The 24,849-nt window shown below is 58.8% G+C and overlaps 1 protein-coding gene across 7 annotated transcripts; it reads left to right on the forward strand.

Annotated features, from left to right (window-relative positions):
* Positions 1 to 2,252: 2,252 nt before the first annotated feature.
* Positions 2,253 to 24,205, forward strand: MLXIPL (MLX interacting protein like). Of its 7 annotated transcripts, none has more exons than XM_064467631.1 (17): positions 2,264 to 2,843; positions 10,748 to 10,854; positions 11,005 to 11,087; positions 11,296 to 11,385; positions 12,179 to 12,223; positions 12,529 to 12,727; positions 13,461 to 13,538; positions 17,960 to 18,132; positions 18,211 to 18,793; positions 19,415 to 19,488; positions 19,920 to 20,103; positions 20,767 to 20,879; positions 21,064 to 21,183; positions 21,498 to 21,625; positions 21,974 to 22,097; positions 23,266 to 23,395; positions 23,908 to 24,205. In XM_064467631.1, the coding sequence occupies exons 1-17, from the start codon at positions 2,548 to 2,550 to the stop codon at positions 24,027 to 24,029; spliced, it is 2,649 nt and encodes an 882-aa protein (XP_064323701.1). In that variant the 5' UTR covers positions 2,264 to 2,547; the 3' UTR covers positions 24,030 to 24,205. The 7 variants fall into 7 exon arrangements, with proteins under 7 accessions (XP_064323703.1, XP_064323700.1, XP_064323701.1 ...); XM_064467632.1 differs by having other exon boundaries at positions 2,265 to 2,843; positions 19,923 to 20,103; XM_064467636.1 differs by having other exon boundaries at positions 2,267 to 2,843; positions 18,661 to 18,793.
* The last annotated feature ends 644 nt before the right edge of the window (positions 24,206 to 24,849 follow it).

Genomic DNA, 24,849 nt, shown 5'->3' on the forward strand with positions numbered 1-24,849 from the left:
TCTGGTCTCCCTGAACATGACATATTCAGGCCACCAACTTTGCTGCTTGGTTGCTAATAAAGCTTTCATAATATAATTCTCCTCTCTACCTTATACCTGGTAGCAGTTCCAGTCCTATTCCTTTTTTTAGGATTTTGAATTTTTAGGACTTCAAGGGAACCCCATCTTGAGGGACTAAGCTGGGAGCTGTGTGCTCCTCTGCATCTCTTGAATACCCTTCAGGTTTGAGCCCAACCCATCCCCATCCATCACTGTTGTGGCTGCACACGCCAGCATCCTGGCCTTGTCTGTGTCAAGACTCCCACGCTTGTGCAGATCCCATGGACTCCCGGTTTCTTCAGCTACTAATAAATAGACCTCTGTCCCAACACCATTCTCCTCCCAGCCACAGAGGCTGTTTCTCTCTGCCTCTGTGTGTGGTGTTGGGATCATTTTGGAGAATTGCTCCGGGGACTCTGATCTCTAACCTCCCATGAGACAGTGCATGTTTTGGGACACCTTTGGGACATCCATCCTGCGTTGCACTCAGGACCACAACTCCCTTGCCTCACTCTCTCTGAGGCTGTGTTGCATCCTTATGGCTGTACCTGGCATCATACATTTTAGGATCCAAACATCCAGTTACAAAATCCCTCATCACTGCAGCCGGACTGTTCCTGTGTGGAACCCCTGCTCTGGTCCACTGTCTGCTGGGGAAGGTTCCTCTGTAGGATCCGTCACCCCATCCCCAGGCTGGGTGTCCTTCGCCCATGAGATTCCCCTCCTCAGCAGCACAAGAGCGGCTGGACCAGGGATGAGGGAGTTATGATGCCCCTAAAAGCCTTACTGATGTATTTCTCTGCTTTTCTCAGACATATGTTGTCCCAGAGGACCAAAGTCTGCCTGCATCCAGTGAATAGATGGCAAATGGTCCTGGGCAAAAGCCTGGAAAGTCCTTTGTGCCACATGGCCCTGCACAGAGGAGCACTCCCAGAAAGCCTGAGTATCTCTGATATCTTTGTTTCTCTTGTGGCTTGCCTAATTCTTAGTTACCCATGACACCCACGTGCCCATTATTGCTTTAAAATGTCTGCAGACAGTACTTTTAAAATTACATCTTGACAGGCAGCTTGGGACAGGCTGACATCGGTGTAATGAATCACAGAGGGGGAAAAAAGAGCTATGGAGCAACACAAATCTGGCTGAAAAATGAAGAAATGGTTCCTAAGTGAGGTTTGTGCCAATGAGTGTGAAAACTCTCCAAAACAGCTATTTGTGCATATTCTTCTTCCAGCTCTGAAAAAATCCTGGATGGCTGCTTACTGCTCTCAAGCCCCAGCAGGACCCACCTGTGTGGGATGGAGAGTTCTCTGCTCCACCTGTAAGCTGGTTCAGACGCCTGCGGCCGTGTTCATCCCATGTTTTCATCAGAGGTGCCTAAAAGCTGCGCCTGGGTGCTCTCCAGGCGTGTGTACTTGTGCCAGGTTGTGGAGCTGGGGAAGAGGTTGCCAAAAACTACAGAGAAAGTAAGTGATTTAAGCCTAAAGTTATAATTGCTTTGCCCCCCTGCAGCTCTGGTCAGTGAGGAGATGCTTGTGATGCAGGCCTGGCTAGCGTGGCATGTGCTAAGCCCTGGCTAGAGCTCTCAGTATTTATCAAAGATCAGCTGGCACAGAGCAGTGGAGGGGGCTGGCGCGGTGAGCCCTGCCTGCCTGCATCTCTCAGGACACCTTGGAGGCAAAGGTAATCCCATCTTAAGGACTGTATGACTACAAGGTGTGTAAATCCCACTGCACCTGAGCTCAACATTGTCCTCGCTTACATGGAGCTTTTGCATCCCCTCTCCTGGGGTCACACCTCAGAGCAGGCTTTTGCCTAGGCTGTTTCTCAGCTTGGCACATGGCTTAATGACTCGGTGTGCTTTGTGCTGAGCTGGGTGCCCGTTGCTATAATTTTACCTGTTTGTGTCCCTTAATCTGTATTTGCTCCCTTGGAAGTGCAGGGAGATACATTAGGGCAGAAGCACTAGGTAAATACCATCCGCTCCTCTCCCCGCCAGCACGCCGGGAGCAGGAATTAACCCCGGGTAAACAAAGCCGACTGCCAGCAAACCCATGGCTGCCTGTGAGGGGGGGACAGGGGACCTGCAGCCGCTTCTCCCTGGGTTTGCAGGGGAAATAAAAGCCAGGGCTGTCAGGCGCGTTGCAAGAGCAAGACAGCGACGTGGAGCTGAAGCTCCCGTGGCCGGTGGCCGGTGGCTGGTGGCAGGGTGCCGTGGCCCGGCAGACGGTGCGCCATGGGCGGGATCAGCCTCCACCACTATAAATAGGGCTGACGTTGAGCCGCCCCAGCAAACTGAAAGCTGAACCTTGGAACGTGGAGGAGGGTCTGTGGTCCGGAGCGGTGTGAGCGGTGCTGAGGAGGAGGCGTGGTGTGGGTGTCCTGTGCTGGGAAGCCCAACAGCATGTGCTCAATGCCAATGCAGTGCCTGTAGGACTCCGGCACAACCAGGACATCGACCACAGCTCTGGGGCAGGCCGCTAAGGGCTCCCCAGCAGGCACCGGGTGATGGCAGGAACTCAGGTGGGGCTCCCAGGACCCTTCCCAGAGCCCCCAGTTGGGCCATGCCCCGTCTCTGACTCCGACTCGGACTCTGAGGATGCAGCTGTGGGTGGCACAGGACCTGGCGCTGGGGCGCAGAACCCCTCCCAGGTCATCCACAGCGGCCACTTCATGGTGTCGTCCCCACACTGCGACGCATTACCCCGCCGGCGCCACGGCCACACCGAACCTGAACCGGCTGATCCCCGGAGCATCGACCCGACCCTCACCCAGCTCTTTGAGTGCATGAGCCTGGAGTATAGGTGAGTACAAGATCCCTCTCACTGGCATGTGTCTCACGGAACCCCCCTCAGCTCTTTGAAGGCACGAAGCTGTCTGAGCCCCACCGCCCCTCCAGGAACCTGCTGATAATTGCCAACTGATAGCATCCTCACCTTCTTGTCTATTGGGTTGTGATATGCAATATGCTTAAAAAACGCCACCCTGGTAGGTTTCAGGGAGAAAGAGCTGGTGCTAGATTGTTGGCCATGGAGCCAGATGAGAAGTTCCTCCTCTCGTCACATGTAGCTTAACCGTCCTCGACCTCCCCGTGAGATCTGGAGTCGCTGCACCCAGTTGTAACACCCTCAGAGCCAGGTCCTACACACTCTGTAGAGTAGCAATGACCCTGTGGGCAGCCAACACTCAATCTTTGGCAATCCCAGCCAAAGCAGGGGTCCTGCCTTCTCGTCCTTGACTCTGCCCTCATATCCCAAGGTTATTCCAGGACATGCAGCAACACTCAGGGCTGGATGGCTGCATGAGGCTTTGCCCAGGGCCTCCTGAAAGCTTCCCCCCTTCTCTCCTGCAAAAAGATGGGTGACTGCTAACAATTTAGCCCAACCACAGAAATCATGGAAGCTCAGGATGCTAGGGATCTGCTCATCCCTCAGCTCCTCAGAGACAACAGGGGAGCCTGTATCGTGTCTCTTAGTGCCTTGGTCCACATTCCTGGAGGCAGCTCCCCTCTTTTTCCAAGGCCCCAAGGTTTTGAGTTCTCTCAAGCAGAGCATCAGGGTGACCTGCTCTACCAGCATCAGTGCAAAAGTGCTTGCACAGCTTTTCTGAAATGTCCAGGTGAAAACCTGGAATGATGATGTCCTACTGATGCTGCATGAAAACAAGACCTCAGCAAAACATCCTTGAAGAGTTACCTATTGCCTTGTTCAATACAAGGTCTCGTTTAGTTGCTGACTTTTCAGGTATGCCTTGAAGTCCTTGAGTGCTCAACATGATGGAATACGTGCTTGCTACCAGAGCAGCCCTGGTGACGCTGGGCACTGGGACAGCACTCCAAGGGTACTAGTTGCCACATAGCTGTGTTCATTTGGCCCGTCGCCACATCCCGTATTGCATGGTTTGCTCACAGCTGCTGTGCAACAGCTGTCCTCTGAGGTGCTGGTGAAGCTGGAGCTCTGCAGGTGTACAGTGAGCTTCAGCACGGGGTGACCCACCTGAAGGTCCTGCTTCCTGGTCAGGCAAGTCACACCTGAGTGCCATGCACAGGGGACACTGACACACTGGTGGCCTCACTGTCTTGCTCTCCCAGCCCTATACTTGCCATACTCTGATCCTTGCAGCTTGGGGTTGGAGGAGCAGACACTTCTCCACCCCAGGGTGCTCAAGCTTTTGACTCCTGAGATGAACAACAGCCTCTGTGTGTTCCTGAGCTCTGGTGCTCCCCAAGCAGAGGGGAAAGGGGCAGGGTGCAAGTGCTTTGGCAGGAGGAGCGGACCATAGCAGCTGTATGCCAGCCAGAGCTGGCCATTACGCTGCACACTGGGCAACATCGCTCCAGATCTCTTGGACTCTTTCAGGACCTTGCTTCCCTGCTGCACTGAATATGACAATGCACACACCAGCCCCAAGCCCAGCACCATGGCAAACCTTAACTGCAGTTGGACAGTAGCTCTCAATGAGGAGGATCCACGTCATCTACAAAGCATTAGTGCCATCACTGATGGCCACCCCGGAGCCCAGAGCACCAGAGATGTCTCCTGGCTGCCTTGGTGCAAGACTAGTTGTTGCTCAGCACCCATGGGAGCAGCTTTTGGTCTGCCATGGAGCCAAGGTAGCTACAGGCCATGAGACCCAACCAGGGAAACGCTGACATTGGAAATTCTTCAAATTTCATGTTTGGTTCTTCTCTCTGGAGAACTCCATCTAACGATGGAGTTCCTTCCATCATTAGAGGCTCTCGCCCTCCACCTCTCAGCTGTCATGCTCTGCAGCTTGCCAGCACTCTAAAAACAGGACAGCAACCATTGATCAGGGGTCAGGTTCAGGTGAACCTGGACCTGCGAGGCAGTGCTGGATATGCCTCTCCAGAGGTGGGATTGGACTCTGGCTCTAGAGCTTACCATTCCGCTGGCTAGCTGCTGGTCAGGCATTTCTTTTCTCACGTTGGGATCCTATGCAAGCTTTGCTAATACATTTTTGACAGACTTGTAAGCAGTAGTTGAAGGAAAGTATCAGAGGGGGGAAATGGAGTTTAAAGATACTTGGCACGCCTCTACTTTTAGTCTTATCTGATTTGATACTTCTCTGCATCATTTGCCATTTCAGTCCTTCCCTCCCAGCCAGGTTCCTCAGAAGGGGTGGTCGTGCAGCACAGCCTCAGTTAGAGTGGCCAGCCAAATGTCCTCCAGCCATCTGGAGTGCATCCACAGTTGTATTGTAGGCTAGCTCCCTAACAACGCAGAAACCATAGAAAGGGCAGGGCAGGGCTAACTCCAAAGCCAGGTTGGGTTGCTCAAGGCCATCACTCTGAAGGATGGAGGCCAAGGATGGTAAGTCCACCTCCTGTCCACCCTGTCCCAGGGCTGCACCACTCTCACAGGGAAGAGTGCTGTCCATGGCTCTAATGGGAGTTTCCATCCTTTCAGCTTATGTCTGTCACCTCTTGTCTTTTCTTGGTGCGTGTCTGGCTCCATGTCCTCTGTAGCCTCCTTTGGGTAGCTGAAAACAGTAAGTGGCTTCTCTCTTTACCTTCTTTTCCTGAACAAACCCATCACTCAGCCTCCTCTTCTGTCAGGTACATTAGTCCCCAAGCACCTTAACATCCTCCTCCAGAATCACTCCACTTTGTGAAACTCCCTCTTCTATTGGGGGGACCAATCTGGACACAATATCCAGACTTGGCCTCACCAGTGCTGAGCTGAGGGGACCTATCACTTCTCCTGACCTGCTGGCTGAGCTGTGACTGTTTCAGTCACCCCTTCCTTGCTGCCCAAACTCTGGCTTACACCAAATACACTAACCTCTCTCTAAACACTTGTTTTTCAAAGTCTGTGGCTGAACAGTCATTTAGGTAGCTGTAATTCCTCCCCTCTCCAGCATTCCTCCGTGGCACTTCACGGGTGTTTATGGCAGTCCTGTCTCAGCTTGAGCAGTCGCCAGGAGGATCTGCCATTTTATCCCCCCATCGGCTGGACTGTTCACCACCCCCTCACTGGGAAAGAAATGCTCTGTCCACATCAAGGCTTGTTTCTAGCAGTGACTTGTTTCTTCAGATCCCTCAAAGAGAGGCAAATCCCCCCACGTAGGTCTTCCTCCTGGTGCTGGAGGTAGGGATGAAGCTGTTCCCAGGCCCTTTGTACTCATTTTCTAGGACACTACTCTCCTTCCAGCAGCATTCCTGACAAAGACTTAATGATTCTTTTCCACTCCTTCTCCTGCAACCTGCTGTATTTCTTGAACCCGTTCCTCAGACCGCTGTTTATCCCATGGGTGGGCTTCCCTGCAGCACACATGGCCTCCCCAGGTTGCCCCCAAAAGCTGAGCATGTGGAGCTGAGCTCCTTCAGGAACTGTTCGTGCTATCACCTTAGCACTATCTCCCCAGCTGAGCAAGCTTTCTTCCAATCACTGCAGTGTTGCTCCCCAGCATCCTGCCTTACAGAGCTGGTCTCCTGGGCTCACACACCTTCCTGTCAGCCACTGCAGGGAATCATGGGGTGACTGAGCTGGGGGACAGTCCTCCTGAAGGGAGAAAAACTGGGTGCAGATGGGACCTGCAAACTGCAGGCACCCATGGTCTTATCTTGCACAAGTCTATCGTGTGCCTCAGAAGCAGCTTCCTGTAGCTGGTTTCCAGAGTGTGATGCAGATTAACCTCTTCTTCCCTGCCCATACTGAGAGGGGACATTTAGCAGGTAGGGACATCAGACTGGTGAGGAGTACTAACTCTGCTCCTTTCATGGTTTGAATCTCATTATTTAAAACAAAGCAGGCTTTGATCATAGACCTGCATGCCAATATGGTACTAATTCATCCTCCTGGCAAGTTGGTAGCAGCCTCTGAGGCTCTCCTAGTAGTGGAATTGCTGCTTTGCTGTACTCTCTAATTGATTCTCTAATTTACAGCGCCTTAAACGTTCATGGACAGGGGCAGAAGCATCCAGGCAGAGACACCAGTGATGCATACCCTGAGCTGTCCTCTCCCCATTTCCTTCTTTTAGGATTAGCCTGCACTTTCCTTTGCCCTCCTGGCAAATTGCTCACCTCAGTTTGCTGCAGTTCACCAGCATTTACCTGCAGCCCTGTGCACTAGCTCAGACCTGCTGGAAGCAGCTAATGCCGATGTGGCCACATTCTGCAATTGCTGGGTCCAGCCCCACCATCTGATGAGGCTTCAGTCTCATCCAGACCTAAGACTGTCTGAGTGCTGCCTATGCCCTGGCTGGAGGAGTGGGATGCTCCGGCCGGGGGAGCAGAGCTTGCTGCTGAGGGCAGCCCCGTCTTGGCAGATCCCTCTGGGGTTTTGCAGCGGGTTGGGCAGCTTCTGCTACGAATTATGCATGTCATGGGCAACAGCAGGTCTGGCAAGGGGGGAAGGCTCGTGCCCGGGCTAAACCCATCAACGCTGCAGCAAGGTTGCACTCTCTTAAGCAGCAGGGAACTGCTGCCTTTTCTTTGGAATTTCCCAAGGACCCTGTCTAACCCTCCATACAACCTATTAACACCTTTGTTACAACACTACCCTCGAACTACCCCAGATTCACCTGCACTGGCTGCAGCACCCATGGGGGCAGAGCTTGCTGCCTCCAGAGGCAGCACAGCAAGCAGCCGAGCTGGCACAGCAGCCTTTTCATCAACACAATGCGGTAAAGAAAATACCTCAGTCAGATAGTAGAGATTTGAAGTTGGATTTGAACACAGTAATTTTTTGCTTGGGGACACTTTTCAGGAAAACTGTGATTAGATTTTTAACTTTCTTTCCCATACTCCAGATTTTAAAACAAAAATTAAACAAAAAACATTACTTTGGTAGCAAACTTCGTAACAAATCGAATGTGAGCTTTTAGGACTTCCAGGAAAGGCTGCCCTGTGTGTCTTGGCAGCACAGGGAGCAAGGAGGGCTCTGATGGCCCCACGGGGCATCCTGTTCCTGCTGCACTTGGGAAGGCTGAGAAGGGTTGTACCTGCCAGAGGACCCTCAGCTTAGCTGTTCCACTCCTGCTGTCACCCGTTTCTCTTTGTGCAACTCTGCGTCTTGACGGATTATTCCTCAACCCTCCTCTTGCTGTTGATGGAGAGCAAAATACTCATTTTGCCAGGAAAGCAGGGGCTGCACACCTTAAACTTCTGGATAGGCTAAATGAATCACAGAGCAAGCAAGGTGTTACTGGCTGAAAGAGTTGGTGGTGACCCACGCCGGGATTGGTCCCAGGCTGAGCCCTGCTCACACTTCATGCCATCCCACAGAGACCCCTTAGCTGGTAGTGGGGTCTGTGTCCCCATTTCTTCAGCAGCATGGGACAGCAGGACCTCCAGCCTGTCTGGGGATTCCCAAACCTTTCTCATGGCTCAGCATGGGGTTTGCATCCATCTCCTCAGGACAATAATTTCAGGGAAGGGTGGGGCCATTTTCAAGGCAAACCAGGGAGCAAAGATCAGCCTGATAAGACGCCAAACTGAAAGGATTGTTAATGGGGAAAAAAGCGGTTAGTGGCGAAGCTCAAAGGCATCTCTCCTCTGCCTCTAGGTCCACAGGCAGCTCCGTGGTCACAGCCCCAGCAGCCTTGTGCGTGGCTGAGATGCCCAGCTGAAGTCCACAGGCTCAGGCTGCTCCTTTAAACTGGCTGTTGGGGTGGCAGCAGTGGTGAGGAGTGTGGCCGGTAGCCTTGACCAGCAGGATCTGGCCACGTGCCTGGGAAACCCGTCCCTTCCATTGGTTCCTCTGCTTGGCACCACTGTGCTGTTTGCATTGTGCCTCTGGGGAAAGTTCAAAATCCTGGTGATAGTGGAGTGGCCAGCACATAGTCAAGTCCTTAACTCTTTGCAGGCTGGAGCCATGGGGACATGGGTCCTTCCCCAGCCCCTGGGGCCATGGGTTGTGCTGGGCCTCCCTGGGGAGACTGTCCCCATCCACACCTGTGGGTGGGAGTACCCACTACCAGACATGTCCCTGCATCCGACTCTGGAGCCAGAGGGGTCCCTGGTCCTTGTCGCCCACAGTGAGATGGGACAGCAGCGGTCTCCTCTCCGCTCCACCCTGGCACGCTCCCTCTGGCCACAGAGCCATGCAGGGGCAGCACAGGGGTCTCACTTCCTGCGCTGCTGCCTGTTCAGGCCGCCTGGCTCTAATGCTGAAGACAGCATCCTGCCTGCAACAAGCCACCTGCCCACTGGGCTGCACAGAGCTCTGAGCTGAGCTCTGAGCCGAGCCAGCACGGCTGCTGAGGGAGTCCCGCTTGTGCTGTGCTGTGCCATGCAGCAGGAGGCAGGTTTCAAGGCAGGTTAACACAGAATCGGCCAGAATCTTAGTTCAAGGGTGCTCAAAGGCTTCACAAGCTTGAATGAACAAGTGTGAAACTTCTTAAAGCACGAGCCAGGCACTGCTCTCATCCCCAGCACCTCCCTGGGGACATGACCCAACAGCACCTTGGGGTGCACCTGAGGAGATGATGGCAACAGGGGGCTACAGCACCCCTACACCCAGCCCAGCCTCTACCTTTCTTCCTCCTTGCATGTGCTGAGGAAAAGCAGGACCCAAAACAGCACCGAGATCTTTAAGGGACAAATTCTTGGCTGGGGAGGGTTGTAGGCTTCCTGGGGTGGGATGCCGTGCAGCCCCCAGCCTGCTTTCAAAAGGCTCCTCCATGCCCCAAGGCCATACCCTGGTGGGTGGGAGAGCTGGGGCAGCTGCCAGGCTTTCAGGGAGAGGTGGAAAGGACCCCAAAGTAAGACAGAGAGACCCCAGCCTCCCCCACAGAGTTCCTGGGGCATCGGGACTCTCAGGACCCCCACTGGCAGTCACAATGGTGGTTGCTGGGTGCCTGTGAGAGGGTTGTGTCCCTCAGCTGGAAGGAAACAAGGCAATTAGTGAAATGAGGCCCCATAAGGGACATCACTGCCACCACAAGGAGCTGCAGAATGAGCACAGCTGCCTCCAGGAGCTGGGAAATGGGAAGGAGGGAGCCCATCTTGGGCTGGGGACCAGGGTGAGAGGCGCAGGTTTGCAGGGATGGGTGTGGAGAGGATCCCAGGACACTGCTGGGCTGCGGGCAGGGCTGGTCCCACTCTCTGCCCCTCTTGGGGCACAGACAAGCATCCGTTAATGTCCTTAACATCTCCCAGCTTGCTGTCTTGCCTTCCCCAGATCCATGCAGACGGCTGCCCCTGCCCACACTGCTGCCTGCACCTACCCCCAGCGGAAGGTAGCATTTCCAAGCCTTGCCTGGTGTTAAAAGGAAGGTCAGAAATAGCTTCCCAAATGCTGCGATCCAGCAAGAGCCACAGCAACACATGTCCCCACGCGTCTCGCCTGGGTGGGACACTTCCCTTCCCATACCCCAGGGTTGGGATTCAGCCATCCTGGTCAGGGGCAGCGGGGTCCCTCCTCAGACCCAGAGTTCAAGCCTCGATGAGTCAATTCTTCCATGTGCTATGCTTTAATCCCAGGGGCTCGAGAAGCCTTGTGTGGGTCTGTGAAGCTCCCAGTTTAGGTCTGTGCTGCTCTTAGGGCGGTCCTGTGGGTGCTCCCGTGGGTCCTCCCATGGCTGCCAGGCAAGCAGCCTGCAGCAGAGCACGTGGCTGCGCCTGCTACAGACTTGCCACCAAGCTGGCGGCCCTGGGCATCTCTTGAGGCACAGCACCTCAGGAGACCCCGAACTGGGAGGGCTCTGGGATGCTGCCCCTCAGCCTCTCCTTTGCTTGGTGTTTTAGTGGGAAGCTGGTATCTCCAAAGTGGAAGAATTTCAAGGGCCTGCGGCTGCTTTGCCGGGATAAAATCCGTCTCAACAACGCCATCTGGAGAGGGTGGTACATCCAGTGTGAGTACGGGGCCAGAGCCCACTCTATCCGCCGAGTGCTGGGCGATGTCGAATGGGATGGGGCTGGCACCCATGTACAGGTGTGCAGGCACGCTCCCCTGCCCAGGAATGGAGCCATGAGTAAAGCCAGCTGTCTCTTCCCCTGTGCAGATGTGGAGCGGAGAAAGAACCCTGTGTGTAGCTTCATCACCCCACTGGAGGGGTCAGAGGCTGATGAGCACCGAAAACCAGAGGTAGGGCATGGTCCCTCGCAGCTCTCTGGGCCAGGAGCAGGCCTGGGTGGCGCAGGTGGGTGCTGGGGACATGCAGGGGTCAAAGCTTGTTGTATTTCGTAGATTTGCTGGGAAAGGTGTTTCTGACAGGGCACAAGGAAACCAGCCCTGGCTGCAGGGCTCTGGGGCTGGGGCACTCAGCCATGACCCCCCTGTCCTGCCCCTCCAGGCTGTCGTGCTGGAGGGCAACTACTGGAAGCGCCGCATTGAAGTGGTGATGAGGGAGTACCACAAGTGGAGGATCTACTACAAGAAGCGGGTGAGTGGCTCTGCCTGTGCTGCGCCCCATCCCATGGCAGTGCCAGCCGTGGGACGGGACGCCAGTGTGTCCAACATGGAGCCGTGGCTGACGGGGAGCAGGACGTGGCAGGCTCCTGCCAGCATGGGAGGGGGATGCTAGCTGCCACCATGGTGCCGACAGAGGGGAGCTGAGCAGGGACCCTATCCCCAGCTGACTGCAGTGTTGCAGTGTGCTCCAGCAGCCTGGCCTGGGCTGACTGGGCCCTACCTGGTGCACGATCTGGGGCTGGGTTTGGCAGCGCACCCCCAGCACATGTGTTGGGGTCTGTCAAGCAGGGCCACAGCTCACCCACAGCGCTCTGGCTGGGCTGGGATTTGCTGGCACGCCGTTGGCAGCCATGTCTCACCCCAGCAGCATGTGCTGCCAGGCAGGCTGGGTGACTCAGCGTCACTTCGGGTGCCTGCTCTCGGGCATGCTGGCACCATGACCTTGGCTGCCCACCACATGGGGTGGAGTGTGGTCCAGCCTCCTCCCCGGCTGCTTAGAAGGCTGGGACCGATAAAGGCTGGGGGTGCCACAGGGGGGCAGGGTGCTGGCAGCCTCACACCACTACACACCACCAGTCCCACTGCTGGGGCAGCTGCTCAGCCAGACCCTGTAGAGTAAAGGCAGACGTGAACTCATGGCAGCCACACTGAGTGCCACAGGCACCCCCCTCCCGACCATTGGCCCCCTCTGTCCTGCGCCTGGCTCTGCCCCATGCTGTGCCCACCCTGGCTGGGAGGTGACACAGGCTGTCTTCTCCTTCCAGCTCCGAAAGTCAACCCGGGAGGGAGAGCTCTCCAGTCCAAAGCAGGTGAGTCTGCTGGGGAAGGGTGGGGATGGGGGAAAAGGGGTGTGCAATGTGGACCCCTGTACTGGGCAGCTTGGGAGAAAGGCAGATGAAAGCCCCAGGGCGTGGTGAGCCCAATGGGATGGAATGCCAAGCACTTGGGATGACAGATTCACCCTTCTGGAAGCACCAATGTGCCACGTGTGAAGCTTTGGACTGATAAACACTGTGGGGAGCATGGGAGTTCCCAGGGAGGGCAGCTGGGGAGCCAGGCATGGACCCTACCCATGAGAGGTTCCCACCTGGCTCTTTTGTTCCATCTCGTGCAGGATGAGGATGCCTGGAGGCCAATGGAGAAATGGTGCAACCAGCTCTTCTGCAATGTGGTGCCTATGCTGCTTGGGGATGAGGAAGAGGAGCCAGGGGGTAGGCAGCACTTTGACTTGGACACCTTCCTCTCAGACATCTCTGACACCCTCTTCACCATGACACAGACACCGAGCACCCACCAGGGATTCCCCAAGGATGGTAGGTGCCCCAGACCATGCTCTAGCAGAACGTGTAGGAGGAGGTCCAGGTGGGCAGCATGCACTGTGGCACCCTGCTGCCTCTTGGCTTAGCCGCTGAGAGCTGCCACCTGTGTCCTTTGGGCAGACAGGATCCCCTGGAATCCCTCCTGCCAGGGCAGGAGGAGGGGATGCTCCCACCTTGCCCAAACAGAGCTCTTACTCTGGGCAGGGTGGGAGCATCCCTTTCTCTGGTGGCTCCCTATGGGCCAGCCCAGGCTGTCCCAGGTGGGGTGGGCTGAGCTGCCCAGGGAGCACTAACCCTGTGAAGGACCTTGCACCAGTCCCCAGGGCAGGGCTGCCAGCCCTGGGTAAGCAGGGACGGGTATTGTCTTCCATGGCCACTCTTTGCTGTCTCTGCCTGGCCAGGTCCTTGGAGCTCCTGCAGCACCAGGCAGGTCCTGTGCCAAGGATCAGCCTTTCTCTGGGGTTCTTGGGTGCTGGATGAGGTCTCAGAGGTGGTGGTGGGCAGGGTGGTGGGAACGGGATGGCCCTGGGCCACTCCACAGTTTGGACACCCATCTCCCTGTCCATGCATGGCTGCAGGGCAGGGTGCAGTGATGCAGGGTGAGTCTGGGGTGCCATGGAGGGGTGGCATCCAGGCAGGTGTTAAGGCAGTGGTAGGAGGAGTCCTGAAAGAGGGTCTTGGGGGTGCAGTGCCTGGGCCCCAATGTTGCAGCTCTGCCCTCTTCCAGCATATGTTGGGAATGCTGACATGATACAGCCAGACTTGGCACCCCTGCAACCCAGCCTGGATGATATGGACATCTCAGGTAAGAGCCCGCCCAGATGTGGTACCACATCCCACACAGCTCAGCATGTTCTGCACCCCATGGCAGCCCAAAATGTGGGGGTCAGAGGGTTGGCCAGGCAGTAGCAGGAGCTGCTGGGGCAGCCAGAAAACACCAGACATCCACTAGCATGGAGAAAGCAACATGCATGGGCCAGAGTGTTGTGGCCTGCAACCGGGGACGAGCCACAACAGGTCAGGAAGGGCCTGGCCAGGAGCTCTGGGAGGGGATTTCTACAGAGGGTCTTTCCAGGAATGCCAAACCACCTCATTTTGGCTGCAGGCAGAGGAAGGACAATTGTCCCCTGCAAGAAAGAGGAAACCTCTAGAGAGCAGGTTCTGTACTGCTGTGTCCCCCTCCTCACCCCACTCCCCAGCCAGCCCCAGGCTGAGCAGCCTGAGGGGCTGTCTCAGATCTGGGACCCCTGCTGGCTTTGTGCTATGTCCCCTGGGGACAAGTCACTGTCCCTGCAGGCTGGCCCAGAGACAAGCCTAGCACTGGTGTCCAGCTGGGGCAAGGGGGCTGCTGAGGGGAATGCCAGGCAATGGCAGCCTCTTCCCATGGGGCTGCCACCAGCACTGCCATGCAGGCTCTGAGCCATGAGTGTCCATGAGCCATGGAGTCAACTGGGCCATGGTCTGGTCCCAGCTGTGCAGTGTGGTGTCTCCATGGGCTGGGGCAAGGCACCACTGGTGCACGCTGCACTGGGGACCAGCTCTGCCCTTGAACATGCCGGAGGCGGCAGCCTGGGCACATTTTGCAGCATGGGAGCTGGTGTGGGTTGGTGGCTGCTGCCCTCCCAGGTAGCTGGCGGCCTCAGGCAGCACCAGCATGTCTAGATCCCTCTGTGCATCTGTGAGCACCCTGCGAGCTCCATGTCTGGTCTCCACTTCCTTTGGCGGGAAGGAAATAAGGGTGCTTGCGCCATACGGCTGTGGGGTGATGCAAGACCAGATGCTGGCAGGGAGCAGGCTGGGGCGCTCTGATGTGCCTGGGCAGGCAGTGGGATGACCCAGGGATGGATGGGGGGGAAGGCTCTTGCCAGCCCTCCTTGGATCATTCCCTCCAGAGGTCCCATTAGGGTGAGCTGCGCTGGGAAGAAGGTCTGTCCCCACTGCTGGCCCTTTGCCTCCTGTCCCCAGGTGCCCTATGTGGGCATCAGTCACTGGGAGGTGGGACAGCTGCAAATGGGTCAAACTGACACTTGACAAATGATCCTTCCCCTGAGAGTCCTGCATGGCTTTGGAAAGCTGCGCCAACCCCTTTCAAGCAGCACCTCGCCTCAACAGTGTCACAGCAGCAGCCCTAGCACCTCTCTTTGTGGCCCCAGCTGCTGTTCATGCCACCAGCAAGCTTGTGCTCAGCAGGAGATGGCAAGGGCCACAGTGGTGCCCAGCTGCACTGATATATTTCTATAAGCAGCCAAGTTGTCTTATTTTTCTGGGGGAAAGGCCTGCATTTTGCTGCCTAGGAATGGGATGGGTCTTACTGTAAGCTACTACATCGTAGGAAAGCATTCCTCCTCGTTCTGCCCATGCCCGGTGTCTCTGTGTGGGGGGACTTCTGGGGCTAGGGAGGGTCCCAAGCCCAGTTGGGGTCAGGGACGGCATCCCAGGTGTGCCTCGTTGTCTGCCTAAGTGTGGGCTGCTGAGCACAGCTGGAGAGAGGCCTGCGTGCCCCGGGCCAGGGCAGCACCCTGCGGGGTGCTCAGAGATTTCTCGGTGGGAGTTTTGTACAGGACGTGGCATTTCCTGGGACGCTGCACAGAGCAGCTCGCCCCAACGATGAGAGGTTACAATCCCATGACAGCCGAGGGCTGCGCGTGAGCAACATGCGCGTTGGCAGGACGTGGGTGTGCACTGGGCAGTGAGGGTGGCTGGGAGGAGGTGTAGAAGCAGGAAAGAGTGCACACACCCTGCGATGGGCAGTGCTGGGGCTGTGTGACCACGGGGCAGTGGGAGGTAGTGGGGAGAGGAGATGTGGGGTGAATGCTAGTTATTGGGTGCCACAGCTGCTGGTGCCAGCCAGCGCAGTAATGTCCCCAAGGCCACTTTTCTAGCAGGGCATACGCTGGCTTTTCGTGGCTCACAAGCAGCGATTCTGCCAGCAACCTCATGCAGAGCACCGCAGTGCAAGCGTGCAGGGTGGGCACCGCAGCAGTCGGCACAGGGCTTCTGCAGGGTCACAGGGCTGTCACCATGTCTGGTGGCTGTGGCAGAGCTTGGTGCCTGTCAGTCAGCGCATGCAAGCCAATCCCCAAATGAGGAAGCACCTCGTGTCCGCAGAGGGTGCTGGAGCACATTGTGGGGTGGGTGGAGAAGTCCTGATGGCAGAGGCAAGGGAGCAGCCCGGCCCCGTGCCCTGCTGGCACCATGCTCCAGGTAGGACCCACGCTGGGCACTGGGGAGCTGGGGGCTGGGCTGGCCATCTCACGGGGTGGCATCACCCTGCCACGCTGCAGGGCCCTCTCAGATCCTGGGGTCAATACTAGAGCATCCTTGGTTTGGGAACGGGCTCTGTAGACCCGATCCCATTGGAGAGCAGCCCCAGGTTTGAACAGGATGCCAAAGGTGTGGTGTGCTGACCACACGGGCTCTTCTCTCTTGAGTAGCAACATGCCCTGGCCACTCTGCACAGCCTGGGAGCAGGTCGGTGTGATGCGACAGTGGAGAGGAGCGTGGGCAAGAGCTGTGGCGTGGGGAAGGGGCAGGAGAAAGGGAGGGAAGGGTGCCCAGGGGCTGCCAGCCACCTTCTATCCCTGCAGCACAGCGAGAGGCACAAGAGGAATTGAATCTGCAGAGCTGGGCACCAGAAATGCCTATAAATACCCACAGAGCTTTAGTGCCGATGGCAGGGAACAGCCTGGCATGGGCATGGTAGAGGGCTGGTGGCAGTGTGGAGCTGAGTGCTGTACCCTGGGGAGGCTGAGACCCTGCCTAGCAGCATCACGGCCCACGAGTGCCGGCCCAAGGAGGGCAGGGGTGGTTCTGCAATGTTCCTGGGTATTCAGCATGTCCTTGGTATGGGGAAGGGGCAGTCTGAGGGCTGAGTGGGGCAGCTCAGTGACAGCACTGCCCCGTCTTGCACCAGTGTTACCATTGGCTGGCAACACACACCACTGATGGAATCATCATCATGACCAGCCCCATGACATCCCACTCTGCTGGCACGATTTCTCCTCTGGTGTAGATTCAAAAGGGTGTCAGGCCTTTGCAGGTCCCAGCCAGGACACGCCAGGCACTGGAGCCTGTGCCACAGCCTGGAGGGAGCACAGAGTCCTTGCAGCCCTGCAAGGACTGCAATCTGGGCAGGCAGAGCCAGCATGTGGGCTCGGCTGAGCTCTGCTGAGAGCAGCACAGGGCCTGGAGGCAGGGATGCTCATGCCAGCCTTGGGGTTGGGAGCATGGCACGGTGCTCTCCAGAAGGGATGCAAGTACCTGTGTCCCACGGCGGCTGCTCAGGCACATAGCCTGTGCCAGGGCCTGTTGGTCAGCTGCCTGCAAACCCAGCCAGTACTTCTGCTCCATCCTATGGGGGAGCATCCAGCAGCCCCATCCCTGCCCCACAGCTATCCTCTACAGGGAAAACCCTCCTGGTGACAATGCCCAAGCCAGCACTGGCATAGGCAGTGGTGCCATCAGCACCAAGCCGAGGTGTGCGGGGCACTGATGTGCCCGGGGAGCTCATTTCACAGGGTAGGTGGCTGCCTGAAGTGTCAGGCCATCCCTTTGTGCCACAGTGTCTGGGCTTACAGAAGGAGCAGGGTTGTGGGAAGGGGAGAGGAAGGGAGAGGGAGTCGCGGCAAGGTCACGGGGCTCGGCTTCGGGAAGGCCATGGGATGTGGTTAGCCGCAGGCTGCACGCACGACAGCGCCAGCGCGGGGAGACAGGCACTCGCCACAACCCCAGAGGACTGTCCCCTGTGGCTCAGGGATGCTGTGACCCGCTCCTCCGAGCTTCCCCATTGTGGCTGCCCTCAGCCTGGGTGTTGTGGTCCCTGCCCCAGACCCGGGGCTGATTCAGGAGAAATGGTATAGCCACACACTCCCCTGGGAGCAGCCCCAGTGCTGGAGCACGTGGCACCCAGCTGGGTGTTGGGGACGGGGTCCCCACCCATGGGTGGCACTCCTGGGCGGGCTTTCCTGTCCCCATGTGTGTGGCAAGGCTTGCCCCAGGCACGTGGGCTGCGTCTTCCCTCCATATGTTCCAACATTTCACAACCTGGGTGCCAAACCCACTTACGGATCTGGGAGCTTCCCTGGTCCTGCAAGGTGAAGGTGGGACGGGCAAGTCCCCAGCAGTGCCAGTAATGGGGTACAGCTCCCCCGGTGTGCCCTGGGGCTTGTCACTCCCTCTTGGGGGAGGTCCCCTCATGCCCATCACTTTCTCCACTTGGCCCTGCAGATATCTTCACCAGCCACCGGCCACCACCATTGCAGATGCAGCCAGGCTACCAGGAGCCGCCCTGCTTCGTGCCCATGGCTGAGCCCCTGTTTGGTGGCGGGGGGTCCCTGATGGGCACGCGGGGGCTGCCCGCCAGCCCCGAGGCCCCGCTGCCTCCTGGCACCCTCCTCCAGGTGAGCCGGACCCCAGCCCGCATCCTGCGGCTGCCGGTGACCCGACCACCCATCTTGACCCTCCTGTGTCTCCCACAGCCCGGTGGTGCCTCCCAGCTTGGCCTCCACGGCGCCTTCCTGGGCCCTGAGCTCCCCTCGGCCCCCCTGTCCCCTGACCCCCCTGCCACAGCACCCAGCGGCCTCAGCACCCAGCTCCGACACAAGCCCCTGCTGCAGTATGGCCTCCCTGGCAAGTGCCACAGCCCAGAGCCTCCGGGACCCCCCTATGCCCCCCCCATCCAGTCCCCCAGGGCACCACTTCTGGGCCCAGACCCCCAGTTCTCCCCTGCCTCAGCCCCCCGGTCTAAGTTCCCCTATGCTGGCTCACCTGGCCCCTCGCTCCTCGCCCACCCTGCCTCCGCCCTCTCGGCACCCTGCTTCACCACCCACACCCCTGCGCTGGGCTATGCCGCAGGCATGGTGCCTCCGGCACCCCCGCCGCTCCTGCCCCCCATCCTGCTGGGCGACCCCAGGTTTGCTCCCCCAAAGGGGCTATGCAAGAGCGGGGCTGGGCGGCTGAAGGCAAAACCCAGCAGCACCAAGGTGAAGAGGCTGCCGGGACCCACCACGCCACCCCACCTGGCCATGCCCAACCCCTGCCTGAGCCAGCTGCTGACCACAGGTAACGGGACTGGTGGGCAGTGGGGGGACACAAGGGCAAGCTGATGGAAGGGGGGAGATGCTATGGGGGGTGTTGGAGTCAGACCCTGCTTTCTCCCTGGGGTTGGGACACTGGGGATACTGGGCATGGCACATGATTGTCCCCACAGTGGAGCAGCACCAAACCCAGAAGTGAAGCCATGCCCCCCTGGCTCCAGCACCCCGGGAGAGAAATGGGGCCCAGGTGGCCCCAGGGCTTGGCCACAGGCACTGCTGCAAATTCCCTGTGACCCCAGCCTGGTCTCCATGGCCCTCCATGTGTGGGCTGAGTGTCCAGCCTGACCCACTGCCTGTGCATGCGATGGGACGGGTCCCACAGAAATTGTCATGTCTGGCCCCATGCTGGGCTGGGGAGGGGCTGAGGGGGTCTCTGCCTGTACCAAGGCTCCCAAGATCGTCCCCACTGCGGGGAGCAAAGGCACCTCTCTCCAGGGGCTGCTTCGCCCTTCCCCAAGCAGACAGGCAGGGAAAGGGATGCAGCAACATTGCTGCTGGATGCTGGCTGTCCCATGGGGCAGGAAAGGTCACCCAAGCCCCAGCACCCTCAAGCAGCAGCACCCTTCTGCTCCCTGCTCTCTTGCAGCTGAGCAGAAGCCCACCCTGGATGCCCCACACCCAATGGGTTCAGGACTCATGCCTGCATCCCCTGTCTCCCCGGTAAGCACTCACCTACCCCCCCAGGCTGGGAATTGTCCCCCCAGGTCAGGAAGTGCCTTCTCCTGGTTGCTGGGGCAGGGGTAGAGATGGAGCAGGTGGGGAGATGGGGCTCTGTGGGGTCACCCTTTGCAATATTGGGCCGGACAGGTGTGGGGACATGTGGATGGGGTGGCAGGAGTCACATGAGTGTTTTCTCCCATAAAAGAAACAGGGCAGAAGTGGGAAACAGCCCACTTGTAGGACCCCTTTCCTGGTGATGCTGCCCTGGGGCAATGGGGCTGGGGCTGCCCCTGGGGATGGTGGGGTGCACTGTGGGGACGGGGCTGCCCGTCCACTTCCCAGGTCCCCTCGTGGGCATTCAGCTGACCAAAAGGGAAGGGGCAAAGGGGTGCTAGACCCCCAACCTCCCACTTCCCTCTGCCTTCTCCCAGCAGCAGAGCACTGTCCTCGATGTCCCTGCCACCTTCCTCTCCAGAATGGCTCAGCTGAGCCCAGGACTGGCTTCTGGATCCAGCCCTTCCCAAGCAGTGCCAGTGCCAGTGCTGCTGGCAGGTACCCAGCCAGGCCCAGGGCTGCTCCCCAAGGCAGAGCGTCTGTCCCCCACATCGGGTTGTGGTGAGTCTGGGGCACCCCAAGGAGCTCCACAGGGCACTGCATTTCCTGCAGAGAGCTTGGACAAACATTTTGGGAATGTTTCATTTTGGCTTCAATCCCAGCTATCCCAGCTGAGCACAGATGATTCCTTTTGCTAGGGGGGGGCACAGCTCCTTCACCTGCCTCCTTCTACAGGGGAAAAAGTAGAAACAGGAAAAGGCAGAAAGGAGCAGAATGTCGGACTGTGGTTTTGAAAACCCAGAGCCTGTTTTTCAAGTGGGAAGTGCCCTGCTTTCACCCACAGAAACCAGAGCAGCGGCTGGAAATCAGGCATTGGTATCGTTTTCAGTTTGGTGCTGCAGACCACAGCCTTGCTGCCCTCAGAACTCTCTCCTGGTGATTTCCACCCCAAGAAATGCTGGGAATTTAAAACATCACATCCCAAATGTTCCCATTTCTGATCAGCTGTAAAATGACTGGGATTTGGGATAAGACAAAGTGATAAGATGTGGTCGGACGCTGGACCAGAGCATCCCTGTCAGCTGAGTGGGGTGGCTGCCCTGGGGCTGGGGTAGCACTGCGGGCCACTCCTCTCTGCCTGTCCCAGTGCAGGACCCTGGTGTCAGCCAGTCATGAGGGGATGCTGCCATGCCTCTCTCCAGAGCATCACCTTCCCTTTTCCAGGCAGCGACTGGCCCAAGCCCAGCCGGGCTTCCCCAGGACCCACTGTGAGGCTGGGTGCTGGCATCTCCCTGCACCACCCTGTGTCCCGGCAGGGCAGGCCTGAGTCCAGCAAGGTACAGCAGGAGCAAGCACTGCCTTCACTATGGGGGCACCATCTCTATATGCACGCCCCTTTCCTGCTGGCCCCCAAACTGCCCCCCCCCTTGCCGTGAGCTTTGGGCCAGCCCATCCACGATGGGCCAAGATGCCCAGGGCCATCCCCACTGCCAGGAAGTGCCTGACAGCACTTGCCCACAGACGGAGAGCCGACGCATTACACACATCTCTGCCGAGCAGAAGAGACGCTTCAACATCAAGCTGGGCTTTGACACGCTGCAAAGCCTGGTGAGCACGCTGAGTGCCCAGCCCAGCGTCAAGGTGAGCACCCAGGGCTGTGTGGACCAGCCCTGGGCATGCAGGGACACGGTGTCACCTGGGGATGCTGTGTCCTTGATCTACCCCTGTGCACGGAGCTCCTGCGCTGCACCCCAGCCTGTGGGGCAGGAGGCTGCGAGCCCACACCCGGCACATGGAGACCTGGGCGGTGCAGCTGTGCCAGGGTGGTCTGGGCTCTGGATCCTGTGGCAGAAGCTGCCAATGCTCGGCAGCAGGCAATGTGGCACCTCGTGCTGCCAGCCCCGCTGCACAAAGCACCGGGTGCCCCACACCCTGCCCACCCTGTGGCCCCGCAGGTCAGCAAGGCCACCACCTTGCAGAAGACAGCCGAGTACATCTGCAAGCTGCAGCAGGAGCGGGCGGCCCTGCAGGATGAGGCGCAGCGGCTGCGGGAGCAGATCAAGGAGCTCAATGGCTCCATCAAGTAAGGGTGACATGGCTGGGGGAGGCGGGAGGGAGCCACTGCCTGTGTTGGGGTAGCCAGGCAGGGCAAGTGGTAGCAGCAGGACACAGCAGGTCTTCTGAGTAACTCCCAGGAGCTGCATTTGATTCTGTCCCCCCTCAAACCCTGTTTTTGGTGGGGGATGCTCAAGAGGCAGTGCTGGGTGGGACCAGAGCATGGTACCAGGCCCCACAGCTGCCCTGGGAGGGGGACACTACCTGCCCACCCCTTCTGAGAGCTCAGGTCCTGTCAGAGCCTCTCCCTGTGGGGTGGCCCCTGCAGCTCCCAGCCTCCTCGACGTGGTCCCACGGTGTTGGTTGTGCCCTACAGCCTGTGCCAGGAGCAGCTGCCGGCCACGGGGGTGCCCATCACACACCAGCGCTTTGACCAGATGCGCAGCATGTTCGATGAGTATGTCCACTCCTCCACGCTGCAGAACTGGAAGTTCTGGATCGTATCCTTTGGGGCCTGCTGCTTGGTCTAACCCTCCACCAGATACCAGGTCCTCTGGTTCACCTGCTGCTCCCGGGTCTGTGGGGTCCTTCTGGCTCAAGAGGTTCTGGGGACCATGGGGAGGTGTTTCCCAGCCAAGGGCACATGGTGGGAATGTGCTGAGATGCTGTGGTTAGGGGAAGCTTCTGTTACAGGGGAGCAAATGGAGTAGGAGTAAACGGTCAGACCTTGGGGATAATGAAAGTCACCGGTGGAGCCGAGCTCGTGAAGGGAAAAGCTCCTGGTGACATGGAAACTGGCTCTGAGAGGCAGCAGCCTTCAACTAGGGATAAGGAAAGGTCCAGACATAAAGCTGGGGGCATGATGGCTTGGCCATGGTAGCCACATGGCACACCCTGGAAACCCAGGTGTGCCTGTGCCTGGGATATGAGTCTGGGGTCCACACAACAGAGAGGGGGGAGGGGACCAAGGGCCAGGGAATGGGTGGTCAAAGGGCTGGGCCTCCTTCTCTGTGAGCAGGGAGGGATTAGTCACACTGGGACCATCAAGCCTGTAGAGACTGTGAGGTTTACAAAATCCTTGCTGCCCACAGTCTGCTCCAGTGCAGCCAGCCTGGGCAAGGCAGAGGTGGCTCCTGACAGAGTTTGGGAGCACTGTGGAACTCTTTCTGCAGGACACTGGGTATACTAAAGCCAGCATGGGCTCCAGGACATGCTTGTCCTGGAGGCATCTGCTGTGGATTACTACCTGCACAAAGTTGTCAGTCCCCAGCGGTGGTCCCTGCAGGCTGGGAGCCCCAGGGGAACGCACATTGGTGTTGTGCCCTGCTCCTCCTGGGCACTTCAGAGGGCATGGCACTGTCTGGCTCCTTGATCTGCTCTGGAAGAGCTGCCTTGTTTTTAAACAACCATTTCTGGCAGCCCCAGTCATGACAGGCATTATGCAGCTGTCCCACTGCCTGCCCTGGATGACAATCCTGTCCCTGCTAACCCAGCAGAATGGGCTGGTGCCCAGAGTGGTGCTGCACTGGGGAAGGCACCCAGCAGGTCTGCTCCATGGCCAGGCAGGGAGGTTTGTCCTTCTGCCTGTAGGAGGGTGCTGCCCACACCTGGTGGGTGGGAGGCCATGGCCTTAGCAAGGCTGGTCCTTAATTCCCCTGCTCCCATCAGTTCAGTATCATCATCCGGCCCCTCTTTGAGTCTTTCAACGGCATGGTCTCCACGGCCAGCATGGAGAGCCTCACCCAGACGTCTCTCGCCTGGCTGGACCAGCACTGTTCCCTCCCAGCGCTTCGGCCAAGTAGGTGGCCCTGCTCCTGCCCATGCTGGGCACAGAAGCCGGGCTGGCCTGCTGGCACGGGCTGACAGAAAAACTGAGGGGAACGGGATGGAGGCGTCCTGGGGGGCAGTGGGGCTGGCCCTGCACTATGCTTCTGCCACATCAGAGGGAAGCACTCGTGGGCATCCTGGGGCTGCATGCTTAGTGCTTTTTATGCTCCTTTCACACCCATGCTCCAGCTGAGCTGGCTGCTGCTGCCCTGACCTGAGAGTCTGTGTCCCGGCTTGGCAGGGCTTAGCCCTCCCCAAAGACCCACAGGGTGGGTGTCCCTTTGTCCTTTCTGCTGAGGGCTGTGGCAGAGAACTGTCATGGAGTTCCAGGGGCCGTGGCAGGGCTGGAGCAGGGACAGGAAGAGCCATCACCCCTGGGATGGGTTAACTGGGATGAATTAACCAACCCCCTTCCAGCCCCCAAGGCATGGCGGGGGGGGGCGAAGGGTGGGCGCATGTGACTTGTCCCACTTCTCCCTGCAGCCGTCCTGAACTCCCTCCGGCAGCTAAGCATTTCCACCTCCATCCTGAGTGACCCAGCCTGCATTCCCGAGCAGGCAACAAGGGCAGTGGCGGGGATGGGCCGTGGTGGTTCCTCCTCCTAGCTGCCCCTGGAGGGGGCAGGGGCAGGGGCTGTTGCAGTGCCCTGGCCCTGCACTCCAGGGCCTGCCGCCCCCCCGAAGTGGCTGGCACAGCATGGGGCCCTGCCAGTGTGACACTGAGGCTCTGGGAGCTCCTGCTGGGGCCTGGCCCGGCTGCCTGGTAAAGGACTCGCTCTGCCCATGGGCCTCGGCGTGGTTCTTCCTGCCCCGGGTTGGCTCTGGGCAGGGCTGGAGCAGGCAGCGGCTGGGCAAGGGTGGGCAGGGTGAGGGCAGAGGTAGGCAAAGGGGTGAGGGCAGGGTGAGGGCAGGGGCAGCAGGGGGTGAGGGCAGGGTGAAGGCAGAGGCAGGCAGGGTGTGAGGGCAGGGTGAGGGCAGACGCAGGCAAGGGGTGAGGGCAAGGTGAGGGTGGGGGCAGGCAGGGGGTGGGGGCAGGGGCGGGCAGGGTGAGGGCAGAGGGGTGAGGGCAGGTGCGGGCAGAGGGGTGAGGGCAAGGTGAGGGTGGGGGCAGGGGCAGGGGCAGGCAGGGGGTGGGGGCAGGGGCGGGCAGGGTGAGGGCAGAGGGGTGAGGGCAGGTGCGGGCAGAGGGGTGAGGGCAAGGTGAGGGTGGGGGCAGGGGCAGGGGCAGGCAGGGGGTGGGGGCAGGGGCGGGCAGGGTGAGGGCAGAGGGGTGAGGGCAGGTGCGGGCAGAGGGGTGAGGGCAAGGTGAGGGTGGGGGCAGGGGCAGGGGCAGGCAGGGGGTGGGGGCAGGGGCGGGCAGGGTGAGGGCAGAGGGGTGAGGGCAGGTGCGGGCAGAGGCAGGCAAGGGGTGAGGGCAAGGTGAGGG

Source organism: Phalacrocorax carbo, chromosome 17 (genome assembly GCF_963921805.1).
Source record: "Phalacrocorax carbo chromosome 17, bPhaCar2.1, whole genome shotgun sequence".
NCBI classification, from domain to species: Eukaryota; Metazoa; Chordata; class Aves; order Suliformes; family Phalacrocoracidae; genus Phalacrocorax; species Phalacrocorax carbo.